The sequence below is a fragment of the Sinocyclocheilus rhinocerous genome, unplaced genomic scaffold, assembly GCF_001515625.1.
Source record: "Sinocyclocheilus rhinocerous isolate Xijiao unplaced genomic scaffold, SAMN03320098_v1.1 scaffold160, whole genome shotgun sequence".
Taxonomy (NCBI): Eukaryota; Metazoa; Chordata; class Actinopteri; order Cypriniformes; family Cyprinidae; genus Sinocyclocheilus; species Sinocyclocheilus rhinocerous.
In genome coordinates this window covers 471,260-482,213 of record NW_015624563.1, presented here as the reverse complement: position 1 = coordinate 482,213, position 10,954 = coordinate 471,260, and the positions used below count along the sequence as shown (strand labels likewise).

At 37.9% G+C, this 10,954-nt stretch overlaps 3 protein-coding genes across 4 annotated transcripts in view; 1 reads left to right on the top strand and 2 right to left on the bottom strand.

Annotated features, from left to right (window-relative positions):
- Positions 1-1,077: 1,077 nt before the first annotated feature.
- LOC107743003 (claudin-23-like) lies at positions 1,078-3,059 on the bottom strand. The gene has a single exon (XM_016556101.1). The coding sequence runs from the start codon at positions 3,034-3,036 to the stop codon at positions 2,233-2,235; it is 804 nt and encodes a 267-aa protein (XP_016411587.1). The 5' UTR covers positions 3,037-3,059; the 3' UTR covers positions 1,078-2,232.
- A 2,085-nt stretch (positions 3,060-5,144) lies between these two features.
- On the bottom strand, positions 5,145-5,957 carry cldn23.2 (claudin 23.2). The gene has a single exon (XM_016556134.1). It carries the CDS (start codon positions 5,912-5,914, stop codon positions 5,147-5,149), a length of 768 nt encoding a protein of 255 aa, XP_016411620.1. The 5' UTR covers positions 5,915-5,957; the 3' UTR covers positions 5,145-5,146.
- Positions 5,958-8,226: 2,269 nt separating this feature from the next.
- Positions 8,227-10,954, top strand: part of parm1 (prostate androgen-regulated mucin-like protein 1) — a 4,954-nt gene continuing 2,226 nt past the window's right edge. The window contains exons 1-3 of one of the 2 annotated variants that reach the window (XM_016556115.1): positions 8,227-8,306; positions 8,780-9,376; positions 10,604-10,682. In XM_016556115.1, the coding sequence (XP_016411601.1) occupies positions 8,270-8,306; positions 8,780-9,376; positions 10,604-10,682 (713 nt within the window). In that variant the 5' untranslated portion in view covers positions 8,227-8,269. Of the gene's footprint in view, positions 8,307-8,746; positions 9,377-10,603; positions 10,683-10,954 lie in introns of both variants that reach the window. The other variant, XM_016556122.1, reaches the window with a different exon arrangement.

Sequence of the window (10,954 nt, the reverse complement as noted above, 5' to 3'; positions counted from 1 at the left end):
TACTTACGAGTTGACAAGTCGTAATAACGACGTCAGGTGCGTTCAAGTCACTTTGCTCGGAACAATATGGCGATTTTACTTTTTTTCCATAAAATTCAACTATTTTTTAAACTTTACATCTACAAAATGATGAATAAAGAATGTGCGTCATTGTGTTTTTGCTTTTTTCTGTTTTTATTAAATTTATGAAGGTGATGTAAACTGAATCATTATATGTTGTTTGGTAATTATACAATAATATAATATTTTGTATATGTAACATCTAGTTTTATTTTACATTACAAAAAATTTATCATTTTATTAATTTCAACAAATTTACCATCAATACAGATGCTGCATATCTAGTCTTTAGATGCGTCCATTGCATCCGACGCGTTTTCTCACTGACACGCCCCCAACTCGGAAACTCGGGGCTTAAAGAAAACTTCGAGTTTCGTAATAACGACTTTGTGGTGGCGTTCATGTGCGTTCAACTCGTAAATACGATCTATCCGACATGACTTGAACGCACCATAAGGGCCTCATTCAGCTGTTATCATGACTGTCTGTACAGTATTTTTGAATAAAGAGATTTGTTTTTTGTCTGCTTGTATTTCTCAGTCATATCATGAAAGATTGATTCAGTGCACTTCAACAATATTTGCTCTATTTTTAGCAATATGTTTCCAAATGAGTGGCCTTTTTATCTGACATTTCCCAGTTAACGTATCTTTATCTTTATTTAAATTAATTAATTTCACATTTATTTTGCTATATATACTTTGTTTTAATGCCTCTAGTTTCCATTGTCAATATGTATATAATTGCATATATGCAATAATAAACATCAAGGTCATGTTCAAATAAGCTATCATAAATTAGTGAATTTTTGTACATTTGGTTTTTACAAACGTCCAACCTTTATAGTATTATTATTAATGTTATCATTATTATTATTAAGTATAACGTCTACAACATATGGTTATTGTTCTAAAAAATGAAAAAGTGTTTCCTTGAATCCCTAAAGGGGGTTGTTGTTTTTGTTTTGTTTGTTTGTTTTTGTATTACAGTAGTTATCGATAGACATGTACAACAGATTTGTTTTTAATAACTAGCACTTTAATACAAAAAATTAAATAAAGAACCTTTACAAAGAGATTTAAAAGATGATGGGTTGCTGCTTAGAAACCACACAAACCCCAATGGGAAATGACAGTAAATACACCCTACTTCCTTTATCTGGATGGTTTTAGACCATTTAACCTCATTTGCACCGCTGCTCTTGTATGGATCTGTTTATAGTTAATGATTCACTTTATTAATTTATTGTTGTAATACATTGCATGTTTTGCTCTGCAGTCAATTGTGTAACAGGTAAGTTTGTTTTGATATTTCCAGACTGGAGGTATGTTGTCTGCTCACTGAAACAGCTGAACGTGTTTTATTCTTTGGCAGACGATCTTGGAAAAACTGGCACAAAAACTATTATATTTACAATATGTAGCTTTAAAGAAAAAGGTAGGTATTTACTACAACAATCTTGATTTTTGAAACAACATGCTTCATGGCATTGTTCACATGACTCACAGGTCACCTGACAGTTCAAACATGACCCACGTGCCGCAGAGCATGCAGTGGAGATCAAACTGAAACAACCAGTGTTACTAGTTACACTGCATCACAGAAAGCCCTGATCATTCTTCTGACTTTAGGTTGTTTTCCCACAGCAAAAGAAAATATTGCACAGATATTCATTGTTCAAATGAGCTCATTTTTATAAAATCAAATCCTGCATTACGAACCTCGTCTTTCGACAGGAAGTTACGTTTTGTCTATTTACAACTCTAAAATTAAAACCTTCATATTTCTTAGCTTAAAAGTGCAACTGGCAAGCACAATCAATAACTTGTAAACATGCAAAGTACTTGTAACAGTAAGAAAAAGACTGGTGTAACAAGTGTACCACGGTTTTTTTGCCGTAGAAGTACCTATTTGGGTTCCCCAAAAAAGCTTTCAGTGAAAACTCCTAAAAAACAAACCATTTCTTCTAAAGAACCCTACAAATCTAAACAATGACAATACAAATCTTTTGTTCAATGGAAAGGTTCCATGGATGTTAAAGGTTCTAAATGGAACCATCAGTGACGACAAAGAACCTTAATTTTCGAGAGTGCAGTTGTTCAAACATCTATCAGGTCTTTAACAGTGATTACCGCTCAGAACATTTTCACAGTATGTACCAAGCTAATAATTTCACAGATCAGCATCATAAGGTCTTCCGGTGTAGGATGTGTTGACGGATCCCATATCTCGGGGTTTGGCTCTTGGGAAGTCCAGGTCATCGTCTAGTGACTTCTGCGAGTACGGCACGCTGCTTTCAGTGTTCCTGCTGAAGCTTCTCTGTACGTTGACCCTTGGCAGAGGCGTCGGCCTGTTCGCCGGCCGTTGTGTGTTGGTTCGAGGCTTTTCTCCGCGGTTGCGTCCACCGCAGCAGGAGCAAATCCCGAGGAACATCACAAAACCCCCGAGGAGCTCCAGGATGCCTCCGATGTAGCCCAAAATGATGCAGTATCCCACACGAATGTCATCCGCTCTGGCTGGGTCTCTTTTGACGGAGGTGGAATTGAGGCTGGTGAGGAGATGAGTGCACCACGCAATGGGAATGATGGTCAGGGCTCCGGAGCAGAAGATAAGGAGGCCACCCAAAGAAGCCAGTATCCATCTGGGTCTGTCCTTCCAGCATCTGACTCCGGGTGTTGCCACCGCCAGGCCGAGCACCGTCACAATCAACGACGCGACCATCATTCCTTTAGCGATCGGAATGATCTGGTTGCTAAAATACGTTTGGTCGTTGCTTTGTTGGTTGCACTGTTGGGATCTAGACGTTGTGGAGGTCCTGCAGATGTCCCAGATTCCCTGTTCCACCACCAGATCCGTAGGCTCGTTTGCCAGGTTGTGGATGGTGCGCCAGTTGGGCGCGACCGTGCTGGTAAGGTTCAGGATCCATCCGCAGGGGGCCAGGACCATGCCGAATATCAGGATCCCCGGAGTCCGCATGGTTGAGGGTTGAGCTGCTGTCCGCTTCTGAAGCGAGTCGAGTGTGTCTGGTGCTTAAGAAGAAACATACTGAAACTTGGAGGAGGTGGATCTGTCTGATAAGCATCTGAAGGGTGTGGTGTCGAATGTCTGGTTCAAACACAAACAAAACTGGTTTTCGCTGCATGCCGTGTTTCAACCGAACCTGGAACACCAGTATGCAGGGCTAAATAGGAGAGACTGGGGCAAGTTGTCACAAAGAAAAGTTGTTTATACTGGAGTAAACAATGAGGTTTCAGGTCAAAAGTTCATCTGCATAAAGTTTTGTTCAATCTAGCAAGTTGTCTATGTTGGTTTCAATCACCTAGTTCAAAATAATGGTTCACTTTTTTTCTCTAATTCACACACTTATGCCTTTTCATTTCATACAGTACATTAATTTAGTTGATAAATGGCCAAATAGTGTTTCATATTTTTATGATATACATTTTGTCTTGCGGTTTCTATCTTTTTTTTAACTTTTTGGTTTGTTTGTTTGTTTCGCAAGCCATCATATGGTCAGTAATAATAAATGTTATAATAAAAAAAGTTATCATGCTGATGACTTACACATTGTACATTCAGAATATACGGTTATAAATAAAGAAAATTAAATATTAAAAGCAATGTAAAGTCACATTTAAAAACAGCAAGAAGAGGATCATATTTATTATAAGAATGCATAAAGTTGTACTCAACATTTCTTCAAAATGAACGATTTTAACTTCTTTTTTTATTATAGTAATTCAGGTAATTATATGAGGGCACGTGTTCACCCATCACAATCATAAAAATACATAAATATAAACAGCCTTCAATCATTTGCGTCAAATTTGGTGCGTGGATGTCAATTACGATATTAACATTCACAAAAACGTCCACAAAGATATATTTGGCATATCATTCTGTCTATCGTAAACACCAGTGACATACATTTCTGCAAACATTCAAAGCCTATCCTGTGTGCAGTGGTTGTGCAAAGATTAGCTTCCTTCAGAAGAATGTATTTGCTTTTTGTAGTTGGTATAACTGTACAAACTTAAGAGGTTCCTAATAAGTTACATATTTACACATCAGAGCCCAAAGTACTACAAAAAGACATTAAGGTACTGTTACTACAATGACGAGGGCCTCACAATATAAAGTGCAACGTATAAAAGCAAACAAATGGTGTTAGTGCTCTTCAGTATAACTTCAAAACCTTACCAGGTCCAATATTTATAATGGTAATGAGAGTTTCAGCTAAAGTGCTATAGCTGAGTAGTTGACATGACCGATAACATCCATGATAATACAGGTGGTAAAACAAAAGGTCACATGATGATTTACAGTTAATCAAAATAGCCTTTCCGTGAACCACGGCTAATAAAAACATATAGACAGTACACACTATAATGTTCAACATGAACTAAACATCCTAAAATGTAACATTAAACACACGACTTGCAATAAAATTAAGTATAAACAACTATATAAACTTTGGGCCACTTCCTTTTACTGTTTACACTGTAAATTTTACAGTGACTCTATGTTTTACTTAGAACAACGTCATTTTTCATTCTAAAATATAAGGCACTTATAAAAACGCTACTTGAAGAAATTTAACATATTGCCTCAGAAAAAAATTGTTAAAGTTGCTCAATATATTCCAGTTTACTCAGAAGCCCATTTATGAAAACTTGGATATACTAAGTAACCATAACTAGATTTCTCAGTTTAATATGTTTGCAATATGTAAACAAAATGAAATGTACAGTGTACAAAATACATAGGCCTATTTTCCCAGTTTTACAGTAAATGACAAATCTAACATAATATTCAAGGAATAACCAGACACTTTTACCCAGCACTGGGTTGTATTTAACCCAGCATTTTTTAGAGTGTAGACAGAACTGTCATCAAAAAAAGAAACTGTCTGTTTTCATCTGATCGATAAACTCTGGTAACTATAAGCACTCTAACCACTGATATATAATATAGATATATATAGCCAATATATAGATCAGTTATTTTAACGCGGTAAACGACGGTTGCCATGGTGATTTTCGTGAGGATTCTGGCGTGCAGTTTGTTCACAAGATTAAAAGTTCTTTCACAAATCTGTGTCGTAAGGTCGTGCTTTATAAGCAGTGCTATTCGCTGGTCTGCTGTCCTGTTGTCTCTTGGCTCGTGCGAAGTCCATCTCACTTTGTTTGGAGTAATACGGGACGCTGCTGCTGACGCTGCTGATGCTGGGCACCGTGACTCTGTGCGGTGGAGAGGGATCGCGCGTGGACTTCACCGCGAATGCCCTCGGCCTTTCATCGCGCTTCCGACCGCCACAGCGCCGACACAAGCCGATGGACATCACCAGTCCTCCGAGAACCTCCATGATGCCGCCGATGAAGCCCAGCACCAGGCAGTATCCCACACGAACATCGGTGGATGCGGAGAAGATAGAGGTCATGATGTGAGTGTACCACGCCACTGGGATGATGGTGAGGACCCCTGAGATGAAGATGAGGAGACCTCCGATCCCAGCGACCGTCCAGTGCGGGTTCTCAGTCCAGCATCGGACTCCGACTGCTGCCACGCCGATGGCAATGATATTGAGAATGAGCGACGACAGCATCAGACCTCGCGCGATCTGGATGATCTGCGCGCTGAAGTACTGCGTGTCCTGCTGGTTGCACTGAATATCCCGGGACGATGTGAAAGTTCTGCAGATGTCCCATAAACCTTGTTGGAGAACCAGGTCGCTGGGTTCCCCCGGGATGTTGTTGATCGTGCGCCAGGCTGGTGCCACGGTGCTGGTCAGCTCCAGAATCCACCCGCAAGGCGCGAGCACCATCCCGAAAATAAAAATCCCAGGAGTTCGCATGATGATGCACTTGGGAGATCACAAATATAGCCCTGCTGTGAATGATGGGTTTGTTTCCGGTTGTTTCAAAAAAGTAGCCGGAGAGCAGAAACTTCTCGTGGGAGGATCCCATCAAATCTGGCTATTGTTGAAAGTCACGTGACTGTCTGCGCTTGTCGACATCAGAAGCGCTCCGAGTTTCGACGCACCTGTAGAGCCCCGCCCACTGCTGTTACATCACGCACCACACGAGCGCTTGAGGAGAGACTCTGGTGCTGATGGTGACCATATAGCGAAGAAATCATTTGTTCATAAAGTAATACAGTTGATAAATGATTGGAATATGTTTCTTCATTTTTATATGGCAATGCTTTTATATGGCTTTTTTTTTTTTCTACTACTCAACTTTTAAATTAAACAAGTCCCAGTGTATATTTATTATGCTAAAATAATTAGGTAACATTTTACAATAAGGTTCATTAGTTAACATTAGTTAACTAGTTAACATGAACTAAGAATGAACGTCTACAGCATTTATGAATCTTAGTTCATGTTAATTTCAGCATTTACTAATGCATTATTAAAAGTTTAAAAACGTTGTCACTGTCAACCAGTGCTTGTCTCGTTTTCTGTCTACTTTACTCGGCAATCAAAATGTATCTTTTGAGTGCATCCCTCAATTTATGCTGCATCAAAACTCTGTAACAGGGTTATTATAGTTAACTGAAACTAAAACCATTAAAAAAAATGTTAGTGAAATAAAATAAATGTTAAAATAAAATGTAATCTAGTTGCAAAGGCAACATTTCTCAGTTTCATTTAGTTTAACTTGATGTACTAAAATAACTAAAACTGGAAAAAAAATAGGGGAAAAAAACTAATCAAATGACAAACACACACACACACACACACACACACACTGGGGGGAAATGATGTAGAAACAATTTTTCTCAGAAATTGCTAGTAAATGTCACAAAGAATCTACACACTGAATTAAAAAATAAAACAGAAAGACTGACATATTGTTTTCTTGTACGCACTCCACTAATCTTTGTTTTATTTACAACTTTTAGAAATCATTAAATCCTTACAGTGCACAACAAAACAATTAATTTAACATTAACAACAACTATAATAGTACCTCAATGGTTCTAAAATAACACTGCTCTAGAGTTTTTGCTGCTTGAAATGCATTAAGTGCTGCATTGTGAACATGTCAGGTTTGACACGTCATCATTTTCTGTTCAGGTTGTTGCATCATTTTGGAGACAGAAATGTGGATGGAAAGCATGTTTGAAATGACATCCTGCACATACAGTAACAGTCCCTCTGAAACTACAGCCGTTCCCTGACCACGTCTCTAATATGAAGCTATACACTTCTTTCTGTTTAATTATTCTTTCCTATTTCACTGCTAATCTGCTGACAGAATCAAGACATTTGGATGACAGAATATTATGAATATTTCCTTCCCTGCCCAAAATACCGGCTTAAACCAGTCTAAGTTGCTTTGTTGTAGTTGGCTTGTATAAGATAGTTTATCTGGTTACCCAGCCTGGCCAACCGGTGTTAAACTGATTAGGCTGAAGACCAGTCAGAGCAGAGGAAACCCATTTGCCAGCTTAAACCAGCAAACCACATCATGCTGGTCTTTTCAGCAGGTTTCTTTCTTGCTTTCAGACTGCCTTGTTCTGCTTTGTACAGTTAGATGTTCATATAAATGTCTCCGTAATGCATTTGTGAGTTGTAAAACAAAGTCAACACAGCCTTTGCTCCTACTGAGCTCCACCTAGATGACTCTACCCATATTTTGACAGATCATCATGGAATGTGGTTTGGAATGAAGATAAACCTGGCTAAGTAGTCTCAGCATATGATGATGATACGACAAGTATCTACAGTCTAATGTTATACTGAAACAAATATCATTTCCATTTAATAACTATGATAATTTACTCTGAAAGTAGCATTCTGTCGTAATTCATTATTCTGTTTATTTGTTGATTTATTTTTATATATTCGAACGTTTCTCTGAAAGTTTAAGAATTCTCACTTCTGTTTAACTTGGATTTGCTTCCACCTAGTGGTGAGTTTTAGTCATAACACCCTTTACGCTTCTAGTCTCTTACGTTTACATTTCATACCTCGAGCATCTGTTTATCTTTGGTGCCATTGCAGCCAATATTTGTGTATTTTTAATAACATCTGCCTCATGAGCATATTTTCCCGTCTGTTTATTTGCTCATCTGACATGACCCATTATAGGAGGTCACGGTGGACCGGAGGCGTGCTCTCTTCTTGTCACTTACATGTGTTACAGTGCGATAGAGAAACTGTTCAACAGTCGCAGCGTTGCACGTGGAAAGAGGAAGGAAAATGAAGATGCACTTTTTAACGGCGGTGATATTAGCAGGTATGTTTAAAATGTTTTTTTTTTCTGTTATTATTATTTATAAGTTATGAACAACATACGTAGGCTACGTAGCCTGCTCATTATCCATCCAAATGATTTAATAGGCCTTTAAATTTAAATGACATTGCTTCTGCTGTTGTAGCCTAGTTATGAGATGTGTGTAATATTAAATAGTACACTAATAATTCATTCAAAACACGTGCTACTAGTGCGCTTTGAGGACGATGTGCAGTACGTGCTGCTTTAGTTTTTACAAGGCGTAATAAAGGTAGCCAATTTATAAAAGCTAAAAATGACTGAACTAACGTGTAACTACTAAACATTAAGAAGGTGCTTTACAAAAAGCGTTTCCTGTTTATGAAATAGTTTCAGTTTTATGATGCAGGGAGTGTTTTGTTGACAGTCATAGTTCAAAAATGCATTCACTGTATTACCACCAGTATATTATGAGTGGCTTGTTGTGTGACATGAAGGTTGGATGATATTTGGAGGCAGCACAACGAGCACGACACCACCAGCAGCTACAGTTACAGTTGCAACTACACATGTAGCGACATCACCTTCACAAACGCACGCAACATCAACAAATGCCACTGAGGCACAAACGACGACTGAATCTGTCTCCACGATCCCCAGTACAAGTGAAACAACAGCTGGGTCCTCAGAAAACGTGAGCATGAGCACTACGAACAGCTCCACACAAACTCAGACAACAACAAATGCAACCTCGGACTATAACGCTACCTCTGCAGCGACGGAGCTCAGCAGCGCAGCCTACAACGAGACCACAATCACATCGAGTTCGGTGAATGAAACTCAGACAACATCCTCTTCAGAGAGTCTTACCTCACAGAAAACAACTCTGGGAAGCACAGATACGGTTATTACTACTGACAAAAGCACACCTACAGCGACAATTACTACGATTACAACGGTGGCCTCTACTTCTACATTGTTACCACCAATAACAAAAACAACAATAAAAGCAACCGAAAACACGGCAACATCCGTAACTAAACCCACAGATTCTGTTGACGAAGAAAAGAAGGACCCAGAGGCCCTGAGCTCAGGTATGTGTGTAAATATGTCATTTTATTGAAAAAAAAATGTAATATTTTAATACAGTATGTTTATATATAGATGAAATAGACAAAGTTGTGATTGTTGTTTGACCTTCTGCTCCAGATCTTAAGTGGGCCAAGTGTGTACCCTATTTCATTTCCTCATGAGACTTTATCAATTGTTACCTATATGGTTTCATAAATAGGGCCACTTTATTCAACCTAATTTATTGAGGTTAACCACTTCAATATTTTCTGAAGCGTCCCTAAAAGAGGTTTTGGATGAAATGTTAGCATGAATTTCATTAGCTTAAATTACAACCCTGTTGCTCATTAAGCCTGTAATAAAACTATATTGTCAAATGCAAAGTTCTTGGATATCGATCAAGGTCAGAGATGTGTCACAACAGGTTAATGTTTTCAGAAACTGGATTTGTTATTTTGGACACATCCAAAGCACTGTTTCCCAAACACTTTAGGAGTGGCCGAAGTTAATATTTAATACAGTAACTGGGTGATTGAACCATTAACAGTTCGCTAGACCTTTCTTATAAAAGTTAAATTGTTCCTCACCCTTTTCATAAGCATCTATGAGGTGTTTGCACTTTGTACTGCGTTGATGACTTTTGTTGAATGACAGCTAAGTGTCATTAACTGGGATGTTTTGGAATTTGAACGAGAACTTACTGGAAAAGCAGTGGCCGAAAATGATAGTGACATCTGGACACAACCCTGATAAAACTGTTGGAACGTCTTAACAAGTGTTCAAACTGAACAAGTAGCTCATTACTTTGAGCTAACTGCTGTTGCAGTGATTTTCAGTGGATGTATGAAGTCAGTTGTCCTCATTTTATCATTTCAAACCTGACAAACTTCTTTTTGTGAAACAGTTCAATTGAAAAGTGTGTGTGTGTGTGTGTGTGTTATCTTTCTTTAAAATAAATTATTCTTTAATAATTTGTTATCTAGTGCATTGACATTCACATTTTTAGCGTGTCTTCATCTAACGTATCTAAACACATTTTTGAGCCACTGTATGTGAAAAGAAACATTTTTACACTCGGCTGCAGTTTGATTTGTCTTTTCAGTACACTGAATATACAGTTGCTTTTATGTGTTTTGCTTGATAGGAATTATAAATAATGCAAAAATACAGCTATTTTTCTAGTAATATACTTGAAATAGCTTTGTCATGTATGATTCATCAAACTAAATCTTTTCCTTATTACTTTCTAGGAAGTGTCGCTGCCATCGTAATTGGCGTCGTTGCCATTGTACTAATTTTACTTGTTGGTGCGTACTACTTCAAAATTCGGTGAGTCAAGCATCAAATGCAGTTATTTGTAGTTATCGTCCTCTAATTTTCTTTCAACGCATTTTAGGTTGAATCTCACAAAAAAATATAACCTTAACCCTATATGTATATATATACAACAAAATGAAACAGTCCTATATCTTTGTATAAACTTTATCTTTGTCTTAGACATAGATGGATGGATGGATGGATATAGATAGATAGATAGATAGATAGATAGATAGATAGAGATATATAGATAGATAGAACGATAGATAGATAGATAGAGATAT

What these genes read in the sequence shown, in the direction of transcription:
- LOC107743003 (XM_016556101.1), bottom strand. Translation starts at nt 3,036, where the DNA reads ATGCGGACTCCGGGGATCCTGATATTCGGCATGGTCCTGGCCCCCTGC.
- cldn23.2 (XM_016556134.1), bottom strand. Translation starts at nt 5,914, where the DNA reads ATGCGAACTCCTGGGATTTTTATTTTCGGGATGGTGCTCGCGCCTTGC.